The sequence below is a fragment of the Chenopodium quinoa genome, unplaced genomic scaffold (genome assembly GCF_001683475.1).
Source record: "Chenopodium quinoa cultivar QQ74 unplaced genomic scaffold, ASM168347v1, whole genome shotgun sequence".
Lineage (NCBI taxonomy): Eukaryota > Viridiplantae > Streptophyta > Magnoliopsida > Caryophyllales > Amaranthaceae > Chenopodium > Chenopodium quinoa.
The window spans coordinates 1,068,455-1,093,881 of record NW_018744072.1 but is presented as its reverse complement, the minus strand read 5'-3'; the positions used below and the strand labels follow the sequence as shown (position 1 = coordinate 1,093,881).

Genomic DNA, 25,427 nt, shown 5'->3' with positions numbered 1-25,427 from the left:
TCTATTTTTTTTATTTAGCCTTTGGAAAATAAAATTATCTTTGCACGTTTAATTTGAAACAGCTTTTTAGTGGAGAAAAATTGGGAGATCATGGAGAAAATGTTTTTGACTCCAATCCATGTCTTCCATTACTTCTTATGTTCATGGAGTTTGTGGAGATCATGCCTAGAGTTTAGGAAGCACTACTATTATGCATGGAAATCACGGGTGAATAGGTTTGTCTTTGAAGCACTATAAAAAGAGATGTTTTCATTCATTCTAAATTGTCTGACTTTAGAGAGTCATTCCATATAGTGTCTCACAAGTGTGGAATAGTTTTTCTTAAGGGTTCGTTATATTATGTCTTCCACGTTGGTGAGTCAGTTCCTCCAAGTTCCAAGTTCCTTACAAGTCTCAAAGTGTCCAACATATTAGTTTTGTACAATATATCTTTTATATGTATTTGAGAGTTGTTTAAGGGTTTGAGTGAACTCTTCTAATGCGGAATTTATAAGGGTTTGAGTGAACTCTTATATTGGGGTGAGAACTTGTGAGTTCTTTGTATGTAAAGAAAGCTTTGAGTGAAGCTTAACAGAAAGAAAAAGTAAGGCTTTGAGTGAAGTATTGAGTGAGAAGAGAGGTCTTTGAGGGAAGATTTTGAGCTGTAACTATTAGAGGGAATAGTTGTTAGGGATATAAGTTCGTTAAGGAACTCGGTAGAGGCTCAAGTTACTCATAGGTTGTAATAGAGTCGTTGGCCTATTTTGGTGGAATGTTTTGAATCAAAATCCCTTTGGGTTGAGGTTTAATTTTTCACTTCCTATTTGGCTTAGGAAGTTTTCCTTGTAAAATCTCTCTTGCACTATTTCTCTACTTGCGTTAAGTTTCTTTTAATTTTGCAATAAGTGACTAGCAACCTCCATACTACAATCCCCCCCCCTCTTGTAGTATTTCATCTAAATAACAAAAGCACTATACGAATTTCGTTAACTTAACATTATACGTGTCAATGTGTCACATATTAATGCTTATTTGTTGTCTATGTGGTTCGAACCTTGGCGAAAAGTTAACAAATTTATAATATACATACTGAAAGTTATAATTTTATTTATACGTATATAATATTAAATTTTATCAAAAATAAAACTCTAACAAAAAATTGACCATAGACCCTAACAAATTCCATAAGTACTATGAACATATATGGCCTTATTAACCAATTTCAAAAAGTTTTGTATGGTGGAATTCACGTATGTATCTCTTTTTATGCTTTAAATTTTGATTTTATCTGTTTTTTTTTTTGTTTTTTTATTATATTTTTTTTCTCTTTAAATTTTATGGTGGTGATGGGTGGCGGCTGAATTTGAATTAGGGTCTGGGTGGTGGTGAATTCGGGTTAGGGTTAGGGTTAGGGTTGTGGGGTGGGGGTAGCATAGAGGGAGGTGGTGGTGAATTCAGGTTAGGGTGGGCATGGCGTAGTGGGTGGTGTTAGGGTTAAGGTTAGGGCTGTGGTGGTGGGCTGGGTTAGGGTTAATGTGTGGTGGTGGGCTGGGTTAGGGTTTAGGGTTAGTGGGTGGTGGGATGGGTTAAGGTTCGGGTTAGATCTGGGTTGCAGGGTGGAGCGAGGGTGGGGGTGGGGCGAGGGTGATGATAAGGGGTGGAGGTGTGAGGCAGCGTAGTGGAGGCTAGTGGTGGTGGTGTCTTAAATTTTTTATTTTTTATTTTTTTGTTAGTGGTGGTGGGGGCTGGTGGTTGTGGTGGTGTGGAGTGGTGCACATTGGGTTTTTTTTGTAAGATTTTCGACGCGATTTCCATCGAAAATCTCCGGCAGAAAATTATCTGTTGGAAATTTCCGACAGGCTTTCCCGACCGGAGAAATCTTATTCAACTCCTGAATTTTTGTTAGAAATTTGGTCGAAAAATTGTTTTCGACGGAATTTCCATCGTAAAATGTCGTTTTTTGCGATAAATACTTTTCCAGCCACCATTTTCCAATGGAATTCCGTTGAAAACGAGTTACAGATTAATTCCATTGGAAATCAATTGTTTTTTTGTAGTGTAATCGTACGACTTAATTGTTGTAGTATCGTGACATGACTAATCGTACAACTCTATATTTAATAATGATTGAATTATTTTTTTAGTTGCCTATTAAAATGTATCATAAATGGATTTATTTTGAAATACTCCATAAAATGAATATATTTTCTTTTTTGGTGGAGTACTTGAAAACGAATATTATGATATAAAACTTTATAAGATAATTGTTGAAAGTTATATCAATCTATATCTAAATATTGGAATTTATTGAAACAAACTTATGAACAAATAATTTTATCCTAAAAATCTATTCAAATTTTATTGAAAACAAAACCCTAAACTAACTCTTTTTATCCTAACTGGGGTGGCTAATGCGCGCGATACGTGCATCACAGCTAGCCTTGTTCGGAGAGCTTTTTCAGTTGTTGGTTATATTAAAGAGGGAAAATAGCATTAATGAAGGCAAAATAAAAACTTGTACATATTAATGAGGGTAAACATGTAAATGCACATTTTGAAGGGTATAATTGACAGTACAATATTCATAAGAGTTTTCTTGTATTTTTTATAAGGTAGGGAAAAATCTATGCAAATATATCCGACTTTTTTATCCTACAAAAATATATCCAAATAAATGATGTGTCATACGAATAATTATTTATTGCCTACGTGACGCGACACTTGGCGAAAAGTTAGAATGCCAAGTATCGTTGTCTCGTGACCTGGCTAAAAGTTTAGCTTTATAGATTAGTTATATGATATGATATGATATGATATGCATGTTATGTAATAACATTTAACATATTTTGATTATATATCTTAATAACATAGAAAATGTATGCAATTACTTTTTATGCGTTTAAGAAAACTCTTTATTTCTAACAAATTATGATAGAAAAATCCCACAAATCTATATACTAACTAGATTAAGTTCCTTGCAACGCACGGTTGTTACTAAAATTTACAGAGTTTGTTGTAACAAATTGCAATACTAATTGAACAATAATGTTACGTGCACCATTTTTTTCAATACTTATACCAATGTCAAGGTTATTAAAGCATTAGGCTTTATTTTAAAAAAGCAAATTAAATAAGGTTTATGCGATTTCATATTAAAAAAATAAAATCTAGTTTAATACCCATGTTATTATTAATACTACTTTTAATTAAGTCAAAAAAATAAAGTATATACTTATACATGTATATGTCACCAAAATGATTTTTTTTAATTGAAATAAACTGTATTGCAAAAGTAGTAAAGTTGAAATAAAGGAAATAATAATATTAATATAGGAATAATATTAGATTAAAGTATTAATTTAATATTTACTTAACTTTTATTCATTTTTTTAAAATATAAAATATTTGAAAGATATGGAAAAATATTTCAATTGAGTGTATATGGAAAAAGATATGATTGCCAGCAAACTGGAAAGAATATATTATACTCCTTTCGTTTTTTATTACTTGCTCTATTTCTCCACGCACGGAGTTTTTGGGAGGAATAGTAAAAAGTAATAAAATATTATGAAAGTGGGGTTGATTTAGGAATAAAAAAATATAAAAAAAAAAAGCAAAAGTGAGTATAAATAGAGAGGAGAGAGAATATGAAAATATTAAGATATGATATGAGGGGATCACTAGTGGGCAGGAAACTAGTAAAATACTATATTAGTGTCGTGCGATGCATGGTAGTAATAATCTTTTTTTCCCATAATTAATTTGTGAAATAATATAAAAATAAGGCAACTCATGTAGAATAAACAAATGCAATGCATATAAGAAAGATAAAATAATAAGGCAAAACTTTTTTAAAACTACAATTGAGAAAAAAAAAAATTATATTTTTAATTAGTTGTGTGGTGAAAATATTTGAAAATAGTATACATCATATTACATTAATGATGCATATTATTCCCAATAAAACTATCAATGTTGATGTCGTATGAATTTTTATTAATGAATTAGTTTAGTTCAAAAATATAAAATAAGACATCAAAGTTTACATTTTTTAAATTATACTTTTATGTTCTAACTTTTGCTTTATATGTTCTAAAGTTCTCCCTTTATGTTCTATAGTTTTTCTTAATTTTCTAAAGTTTACCCTATATGTTTGAAAGTTTATGCTATATTCTTAAGTTTATCCAATTTTTCAGTTGAATGCATTTGTTTCGTTCACTCAATTGACTCAAATATAAAGAGTGACTTTGTATCCTCCTACAAAACAAGAAACTTGAGTATGTCATGGAAGAGCAATAAGAACGAACATGATAGTGGAGTGTTCCTATTGAAGCATATGGAAACATATGAAGGAGAAACTGTAAAACAATGGAATTCGGGACTAGAAATAGATAATGTAAGTTTAAAACATAACATACATGATTTACACTAGTTTTGTTTAGGCTAAATTATATTCATGTTCCAAATTATATACTTATGTTCTAAAGTATTTCTGATTATGTTCTAATAATTATATGCTTATATTTTAATTTATTATTGTTTATGTTCTAAAAGTTACTTTTTTTTTTTTTTTTTTTTTTTTTTTGCAGATTGACAAAATGAAAAAATTAAGAGTGGAGTATTGTGGGAAGATAATAACAGCAGAAGTAAATGAAGAACGGAATAGAGTGATCAGGAGATCAAAAAAGTGGTCAAAGGAGAACAAAATTGATATATGATTGTTAAGATCTTAAGTTTATATTTGTAGAAAGATATTTACAAAGAATATAACAGTACATTTTTTTATTGTTTGATAGAAATTACTTTGATAGAAATTTGTTAACTAATAACAGGTTAAAATTTACCCCTAATACTAATTCTATCTTCTTATGTTCTAATTCTTATAAAAAAATTTGGGATTTGTTAAACATCGCCCGTAAATTACCATATAAAGCCCACAAATATAACTTGGTGTGACTTTATTGCCCCTTTTCCTTTTTTTTAAAAAAAACACTCTCTACTTCTCTTAAAAAAATTAATTACGATAATGTCGCGGCGGCAAGGGAAAGAGGTGGCGGCGGCGACGGCGGAGGAAAGGCGGCGACCTGGTGGCAAGGTAATTATTTAATTATCTTTTTTTAAAAAAAATAAAAAAAAAGAAGACGGTGGCGCGTGGTGGGGCGTCAGCTCCGGCCACCAAAGCCGGTGGGGTGGCGTCTGGCTTGGAAGCCCAGCCACCGGCGCAGGCGTCCAAACCAGAAGCCAGCCCATTGGCTGTGGCGTCCAGATCTGGCGCCTGTGCTAATGGGTGGGCTTCCAGCTCAGGCGCCTGCCCACTGGCTACGGCTGCCGGAGCTGGCGCCACCGCCAGTGGGTGGGCGTCCTGGCCAGGCGCCCAACCCTTTTTTTTTCTTTTTTCTTTTTTTTTTGTTTTTGTTTTTTCTGATTTTTTTTCCATTTTTGGTTTTTTTTTTTTATTTTGCAAAATCAGAAATTTAGTTTTATTTAAAATAATTTAGTTTTATGTCTAATTTTTTTTTGTTAATGTGTTTTATTTTTTTTTTAAATATTTATCAACTTTATGTATTTTTTTTATAAATCGTGTATACTTTATTTTTATAAAATCAGTTTTTTTTTGTGTTTATATTTTATTTTTTTTTATGTTTGATGTTTAAACATTTTTTATGCCTTAATTGATGTAGTATGTGGAAATTGTTTGTGTTAATGTGTAATTGTTTTTTTTATTTAAAATGTGTAATACATTAGGGTACTATGTGTGTATTTGTGTATGTGTAATATATTTGTTTTTTATTTTTTATGTTTAGTTATTTGAAATAATTTTTATTTTTTTGGAAATCATACATTTTGTAATATATTAGGGTATTATGTGTGTATTTGTGTATGCCGTATAATATTTTTCTATGTTTAATTAGTTGAAATAATTTGAAATTTTTGTTTTGTGTCCTATTTAGTTATTATGTCTTTGATTTTTTATAATCTTTATTAATTTTATGTTTATAAACATGACGATATGTTGGAAGTGTTGGTATTTTGTAGCTGTAGGAAGTTATTTATTTTTCTAAAAAACTTTTGTATGTTTATATATTGTTAAATTTTTTGTAGAATTCAATGGGTCGTCATGGTGCGGGGAAGAATGTAGAGCTTCTTAGTAGAAGCTATTCAGTGGAGAGGTCGGGGCATAGACATGTTAGATCCCGTGGTATTTCGGCCTCGGCTCGTAGAGAACAGATCCACCGTCGGGATGAGGATGACGATGACGATGATGATGCTGAGGAGGGTGACCAGGAGGAGGAGCAGGAGGAGGGCGCATATGAGGATGAGGATGTGGACGATGGGAGTAGACCGTATGATGATTACGGTCCATTCAGTCAGAGGGTTGATGACATGTACGAGGCACATATGGTGGAGGTGCGTAAGGGTAGGGGTGGTAGGTTTGTTAGTAGATCTGGCACATCATCTACGTCCACTGTATCTGGGGCAAGTAGGAAACGGTCGAGGGCCATTAATGATTCTTGGGTTGTTAGGAGTGAGTTGCCCGGTGGGCCTGTTGACGGGAGTGTGATTCCTAGCTTTCTAGGACACATAGCTGCCCGTATTTGGGAGGACTAGGAGAGGCCTTCAGTTACGGGGTTGTTGAAATGTCATACCCGGGAAAAGACTTGTAGCTTTTTGCGTACATGGGCTGAGGCTTGGCCGGCGGAGAGCGAGATGTTCGAGCGACTGGAGGGCACTGGGGTGAATCACGTTCCTGCCACCATGCACGATAAGATTGACAGTACGCTGATCACGGCTTTCGTTGAGCGATGGCAGCCGGATACAAACTCTTTCCACCTTCCGTTCGGTGAGATGACGATCATGTTACATGACGTCGAGGCCATTCTGGGGATTCGTGTTGAGGGTAAACGACTTTGTGCTGTGGATGATGCGGATCAGGCAGATTTGCTGGCGGAGTTGTTGGCGGTGGACAGGGCTGCACTGTACACCGAGGGGCTTGGTGTTTGGGAACACGGCGGTGTGAAGATCGCATCTGTGTTGCAGCGGTGTTTGTACCCCAGTGCACGTAGGGCGCACGACGCACAGCTTAGTGCTTATGTTTTTCTACTCCTCGGATGTACCTTGTTTCCGGATAAGAGCGGCGGAAACAAGCTGAGGCCACGCGACATAGTAGAGGCGTGTGACCCCGACAGTGTAGGCCAGTTTTCCTGGGGATCGGCTACGTTGGCATATTTGTATCGCCAACTAGGATTTGCGAGTCGGGCTGACGCGGCAGGTGTCACTGGGTGTCTGACTCTATTGCAGAATATACGAGTACTTTCCTGCATTGCGACCACATCGTGACCCGGTTCCTATTGATGAGGGGATGCCGCGTGCTTGTGCGTGGAGTCTGCGCTCGGAGAAGAAGTCCGTTGACCGCCTCCGATCGATACGGTTATTGCTTGACAGGTTGTCCCCCTTAGAGGTAACGTTTATAAATTGTTTCTACATTTTATTATATGCACATATTATATTCATGTTATTAGATTTTAAAACTATGTGCAGGTGAACTGGATGCCTTTCGGCCCGCACCCTAGTGTTAGGGTACCCAGGACCCTGTACACGGGACTCATTCAGTATCGTGAGATCGTCGAGGCGTATATGCCCCAGCGTTGTCTTCGCCAGCTTGGATTTGTCCAAGTTGTCCCTCCTCCCCCGGCATGCCCGATGAAGGCGGTCCGACCTGCATCGTCGAGGGACTACGTCGTGCGATGGCCAGATATCATGAATGGGACGTGGGACCAGTTTCCGATGGTGGCCCGCTTATGGACTGCGGAGTTGCAGCGGGCGCCCTCTGGGCTTCCTCCCATGTGTGACCAGTACTACATGGAATGGTTCAACCGGTATTCCCACCCGAGATTGATCGCAGATCTCGACCACAGCGATGATGATTGTTTGCCACCGCCTACTGCCACGGAAGCTGTATGTCTCATAAAATATTTATCGTTGTTTTTTAATTAAGTTTTATATGTTGTTATTGTATTTCATCTTTTATTTTTTGTTGTATGCAGTGGATGGGAAAGATAATGCAGGACGTACAGAAACTCTCTCTGGAGAAGGACAGCATGAGTGCAACAGTGAGAGCTACTGTTGACAGTCTAGAACAGACCCTTGCGCATTGGGAGTCGGCGTCGAGGAGGGATTACTGATGGTTTTGATCGTTTTAATTTATTAAATTGAACATTATGTTTTAAGCTTGTAACATTTTAGATTGTTCTTTTAGCTTTCAACTTTGAAAAACTATCATTGCTGTTTTTCAACTTTGACATATTATCATTTTAGTTTTTACCGTTCGTGGATCCGCGCAACTTACCCATGCAACATATAGAATGCAGTAAGCAATACAATATCCCACTGTAATCATTTTCGTCTCCACCATAATTCTGCATCAATTATATATTATAATAAATATATTTAACGCATAATACATTTAATTTCTATATTTACACAGAATTAAAACAAAAAAAAACATAATTATGTATAATATTATTCATACACATACACATACAAATTTTAAACACACTCATTTATAAAAGTCACATAAACAATTAAATATTTTGGTATACATTAACACAAATCTACTCACTACATACATAAACACATTAAATAATTAAACATAATTTAAAAAAAACACTGTTTTGAATTTTCAATTTGAAATAAATTAAAAAAAAAAAAAAACCATTTCCAATTTTTTTTAATACAATTTCGAATTGTCAAACTTAATTTTAAAAAAAAAAACCTTTCTCAACAATCAAACATAATTTTTAAAAAAAACCCAATTCGAATTTTCAAACTAAATTTAAAAAAATACCATTTCGAATTTTCAAACTTAATTTTACAAAAACCTATTTCGAATTTTCAAAATTAAATTTTAAAAAAAGCCATTTTGAAATTTTTAAAAAACTCATTTTCGATTTTTTTTTTTAAAAAAAAAAAAAGTAGGCACAACAACAAAATCAAAGAAGGAAAAAAAAATAAAAAAATAAAAATTACTGCTGGCGTCTGCCAGGGCCGCCACAGCCACTGGACTGGTGCCTGGCAGGGCCGCCTCAGCCAGTAGAGTGGCGCCTGGCCAGGACGCCAGTGTGGTGGTTCTGGCGTCTGGCTTGGACGTCCATGCTACGGTTAGGGCGTCCATCCTAGGCGCCGGAGCCACCCCTACGGTAAACCGTGAATTTTAACGGTGACTTACCTCGTTTTCCGTCGACGACGACGTACCTCCGGCGTCCCCCACAACTCCGGCCTGCCCTCCGGTCTCCCCCGGCGAGTTAGTACGGCTCCACATTTTTTAAATCGAGATTTGTTCAATTTTAGAAAATGGAATCCCCCGGCGAGTTAGTACGGCTCCACTTTTTTAAAATCGAGATTTGTTCAATTTTAGAAAATGGAATCCCCCGGCGAGTTAGCACGGATCCACATTTTTTAAATCGAGATTTGTTCAATTTTAGAAAAAGGGCATAATTGTCACACCAAGTCATATTTGTGGGCTTTATATGGTAATTTGCGGGCGATGTTTAGCGATTCACTATTCTATGTTATATGTACATCTACCTATGTTACAAGAAATATATTGTTGCGAGTGGAGTTTGATGGTAGTAGAAGTCATGCTTAAATGTAATTAGTTTAGAACACAAGACATTATGGTGTTGATAAGTAATCATACAAATAACAAATTAAAAATATAAGCAACTTAGAACATAGAGGTTAAAATTTAGAACATAAAGGAAAATTATAGAACCTATTAATTAGATTAGAACATACAATAAACTTTAGAATATGTAGAATAATTGGACAAAAAATAATATGATATTATGTTCTCAATATAAAAAAAAATTAAATAAAAAACTTACATGAATTTTTTCCATGTGCAAGTAAATGAGATTATTTCTAAAAATAAAACGTCTCATGCGATTGTACTAATTGCATATCCATCAACCTGAAAAAAAAAATTAAAAATAATTACAACATAAACACATAAAAATTATTATAGAATATATATATGATAAATTTAGAATATATTAGACGCATTTTAGAATATATACAAAATTACATTTGAACATAATAAAATGATATGAAAAGGCATTTATTAAATTAAAACTCAAAGTAAAAACTTAGGACATTATTGATAAAACTTAGGACATTTTATAACTAATTAGAAAATAAGAAAATTAAATAATGTTTACTTACAATATTACTTGACTTTTGCGGGACAATTGCGACTATCATGATGGCCAAGCTCTCCACACGCTCTAAATAATCTTTTCTTCTTTTGACTTTGTTCAACAACTTTTTCTCTGTCACTCTTCATTCTCTTGTCACTATTTGGAATATGGATATCATTTGGAACGTGAACCTCATTTGGAACATGGACATCATTTGGAACATTAACCTGATTTGGAACATGAACCCCCGTGCCTTTGTTCTTCGAAATTTTAGGAGGTTTGATTAAAACTTTAGAAGGTAGACTAGCTCCAATAAGCATTTCAATATCTTCTACTTTGGCAGAAAAAGTGTTGCTTGCATTAGTGATTTTCTTATATTCCAAATCCATCCTCAAAGCATGAAGTTTTTTGACAAGATCACTAAGATCATCTTCATTGTTTTGCACTAAACTCACACAAGCATGAATTTCGGACCACAAGTCATTGAATAACATCTTCTTATCTACTGCATTGGTACATTGCTCCAACACATTACCTTCTACATCAAAATTTGGCTTCTTACAAGCAATTGTAGTCCATCTGTTTAGAACATAGGCCTTGGCAATTTTTTCTAACATCCTTTCCTTCCATACCCAAATCATATGCCTACAAGGAATGCCTTCACGTTCAAACATTTTACAAAAACACTTGGTTTCTAAGGTAGTTGAATCAAAAACAACATCAAAAGTCCTCCTTCTAGATCCTTCCCTCAATTTGAAAATGTAAAGCTCATTGTCCTTCTTTATCTCATCAACACCACAATTAAAACATCCAATTTCAAGCTCATATTGAAATTCATAGAAAATTGTTGTTGTCAACATCTCAGAAGCATCTTTCTCTAAAGGAATTGGAGTTTTACACTTTGGACATCCATTTTGTTTTGAATGTGCCTTTGAGCATCCAATGCACATTCAAACCTATAGAAAATAAAAATTAACTTTAGAACATAGAAGATAACTTTAGAACATATAAAAATAATATACATGACATGCTTATTATGATCTAAATACTATTAAAACATAAAGAAAAAATTCTTCAACATGTAAGACAAAATTTAGCACATGAAAAGAGACCATAAAAGAGAATTATAAAATAAATAGTAAAACTATTAAACATAAAAAGAAAACTTTAAAGCATAAAAGGAAAATTATAGAACATAGAGAGTAATTAAAACATAGAGAGTAACTTTAGAACATATTTAGACAATTACATATTACCTCATGTAGAACTCAATCAAAGTGAGATGGGGATTTGTGAACAAAGTGAAAAAATTATTTTCACTTTCTGATCTAGATGTGGTCCTCATGATGCCACCCAAAAATAAATCTCTAAAATACGCTGGAATCCACATATCACGTATATTGTACATATGCGCCAACCATTCATGATCGTTCAAATGGAATTCAGAAATAACTTTGTTCCACTTTTCTTCAAATTCTGTCGGCTCAATCTCTAAATGTCAAACACATGTACAAAGTTTTTCAAAAAATCAGTGTCTTAGGCAATTGCCCGACCTACTTTTTCAGACACCTTTTTCATAATATGCCACATACAAAACCTATGTTCTGTAGTTTGAAAAACATTACGAACAACAACTTTCATTGCAGGGTCTTGATCGGTAATCAAACACACAGGCTCATTATTTCCCATTGCTTTAAGAAAAGTTTTGAAAACCCATTCAAAAGATGATATATCCTCATGAGCTACAAAAGAAGCCGCAAAAGTAACACATTTCTTATGATGATCCACTCTAGTAAATGGACCAAAGATCATATTATATCTGTAACATACACAGATTATAGTTGTTTTATAACATAGAGGTAAACTTTAGAACATAGAGGTAAATTTTAGAACATACAGGTATACTTTAGAACATTAAGGATATACCTTTAGAGCATAGTAATTTATTTTAATTATTAAACTTGTCAATAATATAGTTGTTTTAAAACATAATGAATTACTCTAAAACATAAACAATAAACTTAGAATATAGAGTGAAGCTTTAAACCCTAATAAGTAAACTTTAGAACATATAGACATAATGTTTAAAACACAAGACATAATGTTTAGAACATCAGAACATGATGAATATTAGTTAAAAACACAAAGCATAAAGTTTAAATCACAAAAGCATAATGTTTAAAACATAAAAGCATGATGGATATATTTTAGAACATAAGACATATATGTTTAGAGCATCAGCAATATATGTTTAGAACATAAGACATACATAGTTTAGAACATCAAAACATGATGGATATTTGTTTAGGAACACAAGACATAATGTTAGAATATAAGAACATATGTTTAAAAAATTAAAATGTAAAAGTAAAATATTAGTAAGATTATGAAATAAATCTACATTTAGAACATCACCTGTTTGTTTTGAATGTGGTATCAAAAGAAACCATATCACCAAAAAGTGCATAATTTTTTCAACAAATAGGATCAGCCCATAAAGCTCTACAAAGTCTTTCTTCTTCATCAACATCATAGGAAAAAATAAATGCACTCCAGAGCAATTTCTTATTTTGAAAATTATCCTCAAACATTTGGGCATCTGATCCATCAACATAAGCCTTCAAATCTCTATAAATTTTTTTTGAAATCTTGTTTAGATGCACCAACATTATCATGTGATCCAACTAATTCTTTCATCATAGTATAAGACCTCACAGGACCAACATTTACCTGTTACCAAAAAATAAAAAAAAAATAAATAAAAAAAATAAAAAAAATACTATGATTAAGTATCAACTTTAGAACATAATAAATCATAACAAAGAAAACATTATTTAGCACATAAAAATAAATCACCTTTGAATTATCAACAATCAACTTCTTATGCATAATATGCATTTTTCTATTATTCTTCTAAAATTTTGCACAACTTGGAGTATATAAAGAATGATTATGTTCTTCTTTGAAATGAGTTACGGGAGAATCGGAAAAGAGCAAAGAGATGCAAAGGCTCTTTTCTTCATTCAATCGGCATTGGATGATGAGATTTTTCCCACGAATTTTCCCCGGGTTAACATCTAAGCAAGCATGAGAAATTTTGAATCAAAAATATTTCTGTGATAAGAAAGTAATTGCAGTTAAATTACAAACTCTACATAGTAGTTTTGAAAGCATGTCAATCTAAAATATAAAAACTATCCAAAGTATCTTGTTTAGAGTATCCTGAATTGTCCATGTCGTTACAACAATTTTGGAGTCTAAGGACTTATCAACGTGAACATTTGATTAGTTGATGAGTTCCTTGATGGCTCATGAAGAATGAATAGATAAGATTACTGAAGAATTTGAAGAAAAGGCATTTTAAGTTAAGGGGCAAATGTCAAAAAATGAATGGCATCATGATGAAGATCATGGATCGTGGTATAAATAGTCGTGGTCGTGGTCGTTATGGAGGTGGTCTTAGTCGTGTAAAAAGTGGCGGGGTTGTGTTCAATCCATATAGTAGGACAACATTGGTCTATGAGTACCATTCAACGCAACTACTGTAATAGATATGGTGACAAAGAAAACCAGTGTTGGGATAAACAAAGAAATGAGCAAAGTGTGAACAAAACATCTATGCTCAAAAGGTCGAAGAGGAAGAGAACAAGCTTTTCCAAAGTCAAGTGTGTGTGGTTCCATGTCCATGTTGAGACTAAAAGTGTGTTGTGTTCAAGTCATCCAAGTCAATGCAATATGGGTCGCTGAAATGAACAAGCAAGGTTTAACAATTGTATGTTCCTTTTGAATTAAGGGGGAATGTTGAGTAATTGATTCAAAAGTCTGTTAGCTATTATTTAGGAAGCTGGGTCTATCTAATGTATCTTTATTAGACTACAACATATGGAATATCATGCAACAGTTGGATGGAGTAATTTTAGGAGTATTAGTTTTATAGTCTTTTTGTTAAGTTAGTGACTCATAGGATATTTAGTTATTAGTTGGTATTTATCATGGGATTATGCATGCTTCCTCTTTATTAGCTTCAAGATTGTTATTTGTTAGGCTAATTAAATGACTCATGTATATCATGAATTAGTAGGTAGTAAAATAATTTAGTTTGTTTCTCACTTGCTATAAGTTTTTCCTTCTTTTATCTTTCTATTAAAATTTCAATACGGTATCATAGCCGGGTTAGATTGGAAGAGAAACAAAATATGAAGTAAGTCAATGTAGGCCATCTTTTATTTTATTATGAGTGAAAAAAATATGAAGAGAATATCACCATGGCAAGAGTGGTTGACAAAAGTATGTGATGGTTATGAACATCATGGTGAAGAGAAGTGCTTCACAACTTCCAAATAAATTTGTAGATATGTGCAGCAAGTGCAGTTGTGTGGAGAAAAGTACTCAAAATTATGTATTATTATTACAATAAAAGTACTTTCCGTCGAGGTTAAACGTGAAGATCAGACAGTCATTGTGACTCAATTTGAATAAAGGAGATGTGTTGGAATATTTGCTTCATGTTGTTATTAGTGGTTAATTAACTCCTAAATTAAAGTATAGGAATATATCTCTAAAGAGTTTAGTGGAGTCATAATAATAGTGGGTTCAATCAAGCATGATCTAATAATCATGGGATCATATTCTTTACTTTTAGCTTAATTTTACACTATATATATGCTGCAACGTAATTTGTATTTCATGGATTGAATACATTGCATAAAAAGTTTTTCTTTTCCCTAAAGATGGTTTTGGGTCAGGCCATGGGCTAAGCCCATGAACTTTAGAATTGCACAGGCCCAACCCATCACCAATGAAATGGGGTGGGTTGGGCCCAAAATTTGAAAACTAAAGCCCAAGTCCATGGGCTGGGATAGTCCAGGCCAAGGGTTGACCTGTAGGCTTTTTTCAAAAAAAAAATAAGTTAACCATTACTGATCTCGTGTTATCTACTAAGTTAGTTTATAAGACCAAAAAAAAAAAAATCATATTAGTTGTTAGCCTGTTACCAATAATTATACAAGTACAAAACAAAATACAAACTAAATAAAAAAAACTAATATAGCCTAGAAACATTAAGAGTGATAAAAAAAAAAAAAAAGAGGTAAAAATGGTTACAGTGTTACACTAGTGACCAAAGAAAAAAAAATGTGTAATTAAAAATAGTAGAATATTAACAAAATGGAAAATTTAAGTACAAAAGGCAAGGGTAAGGTTGTGCAGCTCAAGTATAACGGGCGGAAGGCTAAGCTAATAGGTCTTAACTGGTACAGCTAAAATAATTGCACGTGCCATATAAAATGAACATTTAGTAAAAAAAAAATATAAACACGTGAAAAAAAATGAACATTCGATAGCCAAAAAATGAACACGTAAAAAAAATAATAATAATAAAAAAAAAAAACACATTTTGGTCCTGTTTAGTTCACCTTATTTTTGCTTATCTGAACTTATCTAATCTGGTCTGATCTGATCTTATTGTCTGATTTGACCAAACTTTGACCTTAAGTAAATGATAATCTGCAAGGAAAAATATATCAAGTGAATCTTGTTAGATTTGTAATAATGTGCATTTTATTAATATGTAATTTTCATAATTTTTTTCATCACGAAATTAAAGATATTTAGCGATAAAAAATTGCACATAAAACTATGATCTGATCTAAACTGAACTTATTTTTTCAGATTTGAACTTATTTTTCTAAAATAAGTAAAAATAAGTTGAACTAAACAAGGCCTTAGTACTAAAAAAATGAACAGGTTAAAAAAAAATGATCATTTAGTATATTAAAAATGAGCATGATTACTATATAATCATAAAGTTGTTGGAATGACCTTCAGATTGAACATTTAGTAAAAAAAAAAAGTTATGAACACGTTAAAAAATGAACACGTAAAAAAAATAAATATTTAGTACATTAATAAAAAGTGAACACGTCAATATAAAATATGAACATTTAGTATATTAAAAATGAATGTTTATCATACAACTATAGTAGCTGAACCATACCTAATAAAATGAACATTTCATAAAAATATATGAACACATTAAATAAGATGAACATTTAGTATAAAAAGAATAAACACATAAATAAATGAACACGTAAAAAAAAATTATGAACATTTAGTATATTAAAAATGAACATGATTTTCATAAATTTTCATATATGTTCAAATTCATTGTATATAATTATTAACGAAAAATAAAGATAAAATAAGTAGTTAAAATATGTTAATTTTTTTATGTACTAAATGTTCATTTTGTACAAAATGTTCAAATTTAAAGTGATGTGTGTTCATTTTTTTTTTCCAGAAACTATACACAAGTTCAATTGCAATTATTTTAACTCTAAAAATTTGAATATCCACTTTAAATCTAATCTTAGTTCATCATAGAGACAATAGTTATTGATCTAACATATAGATTAGGAATAAAAATGCAAAATTAATAGAAATCAACAATTTTATAACATTCACATTTTTATTAAAAAAAAAAAATCAAATTTACTTCAAAAATTCACGATGGCGACGAAGATGATGACGATGGAAATGCTACAATGGTGACGAATTGGAGAATATCTGAAGTAGAAGGACAAAAGTTTAGAGATTGAAGTAAAGTGAGGTAAGAAAGAAAATTAATTTATAAGGAAAGGAAAAAAGAAGAGGAGAAAACAAATTAATAGAGGTAAGAAAGAACAAAGAGAAAGTTAAAATATAAGGAAGGGAAAAAAACGTATGTTCATTTTTCAAGTACCATATATTCATATATATAATTGTTGTAGCTAAGTTAGCAGCACCAATGTGTAGCTAAGAATTTATAAGGCTGAACTCGACCTAAATCACAAAAAACTAGGCATGCAGCCTAACCCTAACAATAATGAGCCGGTGTGGGCTTACCATGGGCCAGGGCTGGACTAGGTGGGATACCGGCCCAACACAAAGCCATTTTCACTTTCCTTTCTCTCATCTCTCCATTTATAATTTCAACACAAACTTGACGGGAGCTTACTTAGTTTATCATTAAGACATTAACCCCTCTAAAGCGCTAAAAAGTAAATTAGGATTAGGAATCTGAAGAAGAATAGAATAATTAATCCGACAAACATTACATGATTTCAAGAGCTACTCCTGCTCTGCTCTCTAAGTAAGTACAGTGTTCACAACTTCACTACTTCACACTTCACTACTTCACTTGACACCAAAAAGCACATGCATTAAAGCACCTTTTTTTTTTTTTTTTTTTTTTTTTTTGGTTGCTCTCCACTTTCACTGTCTTAATCTCACTCTCTCACTTAGAAAGTCGAATTTCTCAGAAAAAAAAATCCAAAAAAAAAAAAAAAAATGAGAGAAGGAAGAGGTTCGAGCTTGGTGTATCTACTGGTGGTTGTTCTCTGCTTAGTTGCCTTTACTTTCGCCATCGCCGCCGAACGCCGCCGCAGCCGTGTACTTTTTCTCTCCTCTTTTTCTTTCCTTTTAAGTTTCTATTTTTATTTTTAATCTTTTTTGATTCAATTCATTATTTTGTGCTTGTTTATTTGTTTTAATAGAATCATTGTTTGTGCAATTATTATAATTATTGTTGATGTGAATTTGTAATATTCAGTATTTTGATTGCGGTTAATTGCTTGGGATTGTTTTTCAGTTTTGATTGAATTCCAGGGTTTAAAGTAAGTTAGTAATGGATCAGTATCAAAAGTTTTTTTTTACTGTAGTAATTTTCTGATTTTAGGTGATTTAATTGTTAATTAGGGAAATTAATGTAGTATTGATTAGGTTGAAGATAGAGGGTGAATTATGTAGGGTGAGAAATTTGGGATAATTATAGGCAATTTACTGAGTAAGTACAATGGATTAGTAAATGAACCATTGCACGAATCGAGGGTGAAAGCTGTGAAGAAATTCAACCCTCCTTGGCCCGTCGAGCTGTGAGTTACTTGGAAATATTCAGAGAAAAATACGATTATAAGTTTAAGTAATTCGCAACCACTGATGAAGGATAAAGTTAACGATTAGTAGTTTTTTTTAGAAATTGAACAGATTAGTCAATGATTAGGCTTTGGAGAATGTAGTGTCCTGGGCTTAGCAAGTTGTGACTTGATAAGCTGCTCTACCAGATTATCAGTTTCATCTTTTGCAAATATGGCTCATTTGGTTCATCTGTGATACTGCGATGAATATTAAGTATAAGCTTCTAAAGTTCTAAGGTACTTTAATGCATCTTTATTTGCAAACGTGTGGTTTTCTCTCAAGGTGGTAGATGGTAACGAGTGTAATTTAAGTTTGTGAAGAGCGTGTTTGGAAATGGATGTACGCACATGTGGGGACATCTTTATCAAGTTGCACACAAAATTTCATTATCATTCCCTTACTTTTATCATATTCTAATTAGGTTCCTTCTGGTGTGCCATTAATGATTTCATCCCTCTTCCTGTACATAGCTTGAGGGTTCAATACCAAACCCGTGTCCTGAAGAATATCTCTTTAATATTCCTCTTTTTGAAGTAAAGAGCTTGGCCAGCTAGCCAATTCCGTTATGGAAAATGGTTGTTGAGATATAACTTGGTCAATTTGAGTATTGTAACAAAGACATTGAAATTTGAGAATTGCTGCTTTTTATTTTCTTTCCAAGACCCCTTTAAAGCGCTAATCTCAACTGTTGCCTTAGCGTAGGTGGATTAATTACAGGTTCGATTTTTTCCTACTAAACAAAGAAATCGAGGGTGCATTGTACTCTCTCCCTTTCCAAATGATTGCCTATGAAGGTTATACAGAACTGGTCAACTTGTTCACTATCTCATCAGGAGACATTGTAATTACATTAGCAGTTAAAATTTACGGCGATATTTAAGTAGGGTTTATGCTGACATGTAATAGTGAAATGAGAACTTTAAGTGACAAATTATATGGAGAAGTTAGTAAAGTTGACACTAACTTTAGACTGGAGTGAGTACCACAAAGGACGTTTGCAACAATAGAATGTCTTTAATGATTTATACTACCTCCATTAAATATTAGTTTCAACTTTGGAATATTTTATATCTCACAAATAATACCCTAAAGTTGCAACTAATATTTAACAGAGGTAGTACTCATGAACCATTATTAATGAACAGCACTATCATTCCAATACAGATCATTGGTGTTTTTTCTGATACAAAATTCTCTCAAATTTTACTTCACGTGTTTTTTTCTTTTATTGTTATTGAAACTAGTGTAAGGTTTTGTTAAATTTTACTAGGTAAAATGATTTTCATTTCTTGTTTTACCTTACATGATGAAATTTGGTCTCTGAATAAAGTATTTTAAGGACATAATGTAGGATATTTTGATAAATAAAAAATCCTGCTGAAAGTAAATTTGATAAAGCCTAATAGCATTAAATAGTTGACAGCTGTCATTATTTTTTTTTTTTTTTTTTTTTTTATTGCACTTTCCTTTATGAGTAGTATTGATAACTTCAGAATCAAATGGAATTTCTGGATATTTAGCTATTAAACAATGTTAACATAATAACATGTAGGACTAGAGAAGGTGAGTTAAGATAAGGGACATAAGGGTATACCTGAGGATAGATCGAGACGAAAACGATGCATATAACTTTTTAGTTTATTCTATTTGGTAAATTTGGCTCTGTGATTGTCTGGATAAGATTAAAATTTGCTTAAATAACCGAAGAGTAACCTTATCAATTTCTTTGACAATTGTTTTGTCATTGAGATGCAAATGCCTCTTGTCTATAAGATAACCTGTAGACATCTATGATATTGGTAGCCTGTTTGAAATATGCCCCATTTTCTTATATGCAATATACTGATATACATGCTTCCGTCATCTGATTCCTTATTTGTTGAGGTCTATTCTATAATTGTGCCAAACCTTGATTGTGGAGACCAACGGTTAAGTGTTTATTTCCAGAAGGCTTTCTGCAAAATAAGTGGATCACTGTTGCACTCCGCTTGCTTGACTTGATTATGATGTAAAATATTGAAGTATGTAAGCTTATGTTCTTTATGATATTAACTTAATGTAACGAGGCTTGACTGTTGAAGCAATATGATGTTTTTCTTTCTCTATCTAGATTATAAGACTTGTTAAGTTGTGTTCCCTCTTAACTTTCACGTTGGGCTTGTTTTAGATTATCTACTTTGTATTATTGATGTTTGGGGGGGGGGGGGGGTGGTGGGGCTGCTATACCTGAAAAGGAGGAGCAATGACTGCAAATTTAGATGTTTTAGCTGTTGAAAGATGCTATATGATTTAGATTGCTTTATAATATCTTGTCCATTCTATTTTCTTGCTGTGGATTTGTAGAATGAGTCAAATTTATAGTTTCATGTAAATGTTTATCATTAAAAGCACTAGTGAAGCTTTTAACTTTCAACATTCATGAATGAGTATTTGTCGAGTAACCTTGTTTCAATGTTTTTAATGACCTTTTTGTTACTGTGAAATTTTTTATGTCGAATTTTTCCAGTTTAATTTTCTTAAAAAATTATAAAATCTCCGTTGCTCCTTTTTTCTTATGTTTCATAAAGTTATGAAGTAACACTATTACTTTATTCAATTTTTGGCGAATCCCTTTACTACCTTTCCCTCTCACCCTACTATATTTACACATTTTCACTCACTTTCTCTTACTTATCTACCTATAGCTTTTTTCACCCTCTCTCCTAATTTATAAACCTGTTTCTTACAGCTACTCACCACTTTATCATTTTGTCTCTCCAATTGCCTTAATTTCTGTGCAAATAGTAAATGTTGAGAACTTTTGGGAAAGGAGGTAGTAGTTATATATATTAGAACATGAATATGAGGCTATGGACCAACTACTGAATTAGAGTTAGGCAGTGAGCATTTCCTATCAACTATTGATTCTCAAAACATATGTTGGACTTAACGGATTTTCTCTTGCTCACAAGTCACAAACAAGACTTTCTAAATTAGGATGTCCTTGTTAAACCTTATTATGTGTATGCTCGTTATTGATGCACTTTCTAGATATGTGACTATCATTTTTTATATACTTTTTTTTGGGTCGTTTGTATATATATAATGGGGTACTGTGATCTTTCAAATTATGAGAGCATACATGAGTTTTTCTAGTAGAAAATCACTTAAACTTTGCTATTGTACACTTAAGCTTGTTATTGATGTGTATGCTCGTTATTGATGCACATTCTAGATATGCGACTATCGTTTTTATATACATTTATTTGGGTCGTTTGTATAAATATGATGGGGTACTGTGATCTTTCAAATTATGAGAGAATACATGAGTTTTTCTACTAGAAAAACACTTAAATTTTGCTTTTGTACACTTAAGCTTTGAACAGTTTATGATGGAGGTTTAAAACTCTTGAAAGCATTGCTATACTTATGAGCAGTGTGGTTATAACTACATGAAAATTAAGGTTAAAGAAAATTTCACATTACATGCTTTTGCTTGCTCCATCCTGGACTTTAATTCCTTTTTTTACTTCTACTTACTCTGCCCTTGACATGTAGTTCCTTTGCATTGACTTTGGTTTTCCTTCAATCCTTGTCCTGATACTTTTGTTATGGTACTCCCTCCTTTTGAGATTTCACCATTGGGGTATTGTTACATTTTAAGGTTTTGGTTGGGTAGCATACTAGCATTGATGAGAGTGATGATTGGTGGAACCAGAAGTAGTGTATGTGAGAGTGAATTTGTTGTCCCTCATGGCTATTTATGATATTGGGCGAAGTTAAAGGGACAAACCAAATAGGAACTTTATCTCCTCAAGCTTCTATAAGTTCCCACTATTGACTTGGTTGCTTCCTGACAATTTTGTTTACTACTTCTCTTTTGAGAAATGGAGATTGAACAACTTTTCTGCATGCTTCTCATGTTGAGAGTGTCAAGGTGCAAGCAGAGAGTTTGTTGTTAGCTCTCCCTCCTTCTAATTGACATTTTCATTTGCAAGATGTTAGAAATTAGCATTGATTATGAGTAGCCTAACCTTGCTTCTGGAAAATCCAAACATCAGTCAGCTCTTGCAAAAACTGAAATTAAAGAACTCGAAGGTATGGAAAATATATTGCAATGGCTGGAGAAATATAATCTCTTTATCTGGAGCAGCTTTGCTTCCTATCTCTTTGCCTGCTAGTTGATACAGAATGAACCAGAAATCTCATTGAATTAATTATTACTGCTTTCTTATGCCTGTGGACTGCCTAAAGCCAAATGAATAAAGTGTCCAAAAATGCATAGATCGAGTAGCTTAGGTACTTCAGAAGGTTGAGAAGCACTTAACATAATATTTTACCTGCCTGTGAAGTTAAGATTTCCATGCTTAAACTGAGTACCCGACTAGAGCATAATGATACTGATATTTGTTTGTGAGTGCAAAAGGGGCCTTGAACTCACTTAATTGACAGTAGCTTGAGGAATCTTCTCTATAACTAATATATTTTTCTGTGACAGGGTAATATAATTAAGGATGAAGTCACCAATACGACATACTGTGCTTACAGTTCTGATGTTGCTACTGGATATGGAGTAGGGGGATTTCTGTTTCTTCTTTCAAGTGAATCAGTGCTTATGGGTATGACAAGGTGCATGTGCTTTGGTAGACCCTTGGCACCTGGTAATGAACGAGCATGGGCTATCATTTACTTTTTCTCGTCATGGTGAGAATCTCTCTATTCTTGAGAAGTCTTGGTTTTGTCAACAAGAAACAGTATAATACCAGCCATCATTTTTCATGCACATTATTCGAATGTTAAATTATTGTCCTTTGCAACAGATAACTTCTGCTAGATTTTTGGAAACTAGGGGACATATTCTGCTCTTAATCATAAGCAACACCTATCTGCTTAGTGCTCACCATTGGAATCTCACTGGATAATCCCCTCTTGCCATACACATCAGCATCAGCTGATAGTTTCCTTAGAAACCTTCCTTCAGATCCTTGTCGATGTTACTACTCTGGAAAACTGGACTGACTTGTTACAAATAACTGTTATTTACTTTTTTAGAACCTCGGTCATGAAATTCTTAAACTGCCTCTTGCCTGACTTTTTGCAAAGGTTTTTTTTTTTTTTTTGGATCAATTTTTCAAAGTAACCATTGTACTGCATATCTGTTTTTTACAAGAAAATACATTTTGTATATTTGAACTATTTGTAAAGAAGTTATCATTTTAATCATTTCTACTGTATATAAGTTAAAGAATTTTCAGCTTTCACAATTACTGTCAGTTTTACTGTAAGTGAGTGAAGTGCATTTGATGCAAATAGACAGCTTTATTTCATGCATCTTTTGAAATGGAATGGATTCAAATTCTCTCATACGTAGTATTAATTCTCACCATTCATGCTCCCAACTTATTAGTAAAAAAAGGCGATATCTCAAAAGCTCAACAATTTTCATTTGCCTGTCAAGGACTGTCTTAACTCCAAAACCAAAAGGGCGATATCTCAAAAGCTCAACAATTTTCATTTGCCTGTCAAGGACTCAGTCTGAACTCCCAAACCTCCTATAATTTGTCTTTGTTTATCTTGTGGCTTGCATTATTGCTCATAGTTTATGTTTGATCTTTCACTTTCTTAATTGATGACACTCAAACCTGCCTGAAGGATTCTGACCGGGTTTATTTCTGTAAAGGTGGTAGCTGACATTTTTCTTATGTGTCTATGTGCAGGCTAACATTTCTGGTTGCGGAGGCATGTCTACTTGCAGGTGCAACTAAGAATGCTTACCATACCAAGTACCGTCATGTACTCTATGCACAGAACTTCTCATGTGAGACTCTGCGCAAAGGTGTTTTTATTGCGGGAGCTGTATTTGTGGTTTTCAACATGGTCTTAAACGTGTACTACTACTTATACTTTTCCAAAGCTACAAGCTCCCAGACAGCATCTCACAAGGCAAATCGCTCCAGTTCTACTGTCGGAATGACTGGTTACAAATAGTTATGCTATAGATTTGAAGCGACTAAAAGTCACTTTAAAGAGTTGTGCATTTCCTCCATTCTTGAAGTGAAAACTATATAGATCATTTCGGTGAACGTTGGCATGTCTATAATATGGGGTAAGATACAAATCAGTTTTAGAACTTAGATAACAAAACTAGTAATTTTGAGCTTTTTTACTGCTCATGTTTCTCGTGGTTTTCATGTTTTTATTTATTTTTATTTTATTTTTTTTTTTTTGTGAAAAAAGAATTAAAGGAAAGCAGGGTGAATGGTTCGATCATTTTCTGTATTTTCTCTTTGCTGAGGCTGTAGTGGTTTCTTTTTGCTATTATGTTATGCACAAAAAAGTAACACCTTCCAAAAAAATAATAATTTGAGTTTAATATTGAAGGGAATAAAATTGAAAACCACTTACTGTATATAGATTATATATACTCCATAATTCTGTATCCATAATTTTAACATTTTTATATATAATATAGTTGGGTGCACATAAAGATAGGTGCATCTAAATATCTAAGGATAAGTTTTTTTGTTCATTTGATATTTGTTTGCTCATATTAATTTTTAAGATTTTAAAATGCGTAGAAATAACCAAGTATAGAGCTCAAAACAATTTTTAAGCTCGAAGTTTGACCAGAGACAAAAATAGAAATGTTCTCCTCCCTTCTACTTTGAACATATTTATTTATTTAATTATTTATTATTATTTCTTTCTTTTACCTTTTTTGATAATTTCATAAATAAGAACGAAGACTATTGTGTATAGTCTTGTTAAATTTGTTTTAATATTTAATATCTAACATATAATACCCTTTTGTTGTACATAATAAGAAACGGATGTAGTATATTTTTTTTTTTTTATTATTATTATTTTTTTAATTTACACTAGTATGAAATAATATATATAAATGGTCAAACGTGTATTATTCAAATTAAGCAAAAATACAAAAACAAATTATGTAGGATAAAAGTTTATTTTCAGTTTCTAGACTTTTAACTCTTTTTGGGAATTTGGTGATTTTCAACCTTTTTTCTATGTTTGAGTCCATACTTTATGAGTGTATTTAGTTTGTTCATGTTAGACCATGTTCTCTTCACATTAAAGAATTGTACTTTTGTTTATTCCTCAATGGATGTATTGGTTTGACTTTTTACATTATACTATATTAACTTTGACCATTAACTTCTTTGTTTATATGAAAAGATGGTTGTGGGTCGTGTCGAGTTGTGCCTTGTTTCGATCATCAAGCCCACATGCTTTGAGATTGGATAAGCCCAGCACATGGATCAACCCTTGAGCTACTTGCCATGCGCCCATGCCTGTACC

At 32.8% G+C, this 25,427-nt stretch overlaps 1 protein-coding gene across 1 annotated transcript; it reads left to right on the top strand.

Moving 5' to 3' along the window:
- Positions 1-17,179: 17,179 nt before the first annotated feature.
- Positions 17,180-24,377, top strand: LOC110691210. The gene is made up of 3 exons (XM_021868121.1): positions 17,180-17,603; positions 22,606-22,811; positions 23,825-24,377. Exons 1-3 carry the CDS (start codon positions 17,502-17,504, stop codon positions 24,093-24,095), a joined length of 579 nt encoding a protein of 192 aa, XP_021723813.1. The 5' UTR covers positions 17,180-17,501; the 3' UTR covers positions 24,096-24,377.
- The last annotated feature ends 1,050 nt before the right edge of the window (positions 24,378-25,427 follow it).

Bases quoted from the DNA above. Each gene is read 5' to 3' on its own strand.
- LOC110691210 (XM_021868121.1), top strand. From the start codon at position 17,502: ATGAGAGAAGGAAGAGGTTCGAGCTTGGTGTATCTACTGGTGGTTGTT. The intron at 17,604-22,605 runs GTACTTTTTCTC...TTTCTGTGACAG, and splicing joins CCGAACGCCGCCGCAGCCGT to GGTAATATAATTAAGGATGA. The intron at 22,812-23,824 runs GTGAGAATCTCT...GTCTATGTGCAG, and splicing joins ATTTACTTTTTCTCGTCATG to GCTAACATTTCTGGTTGCGG.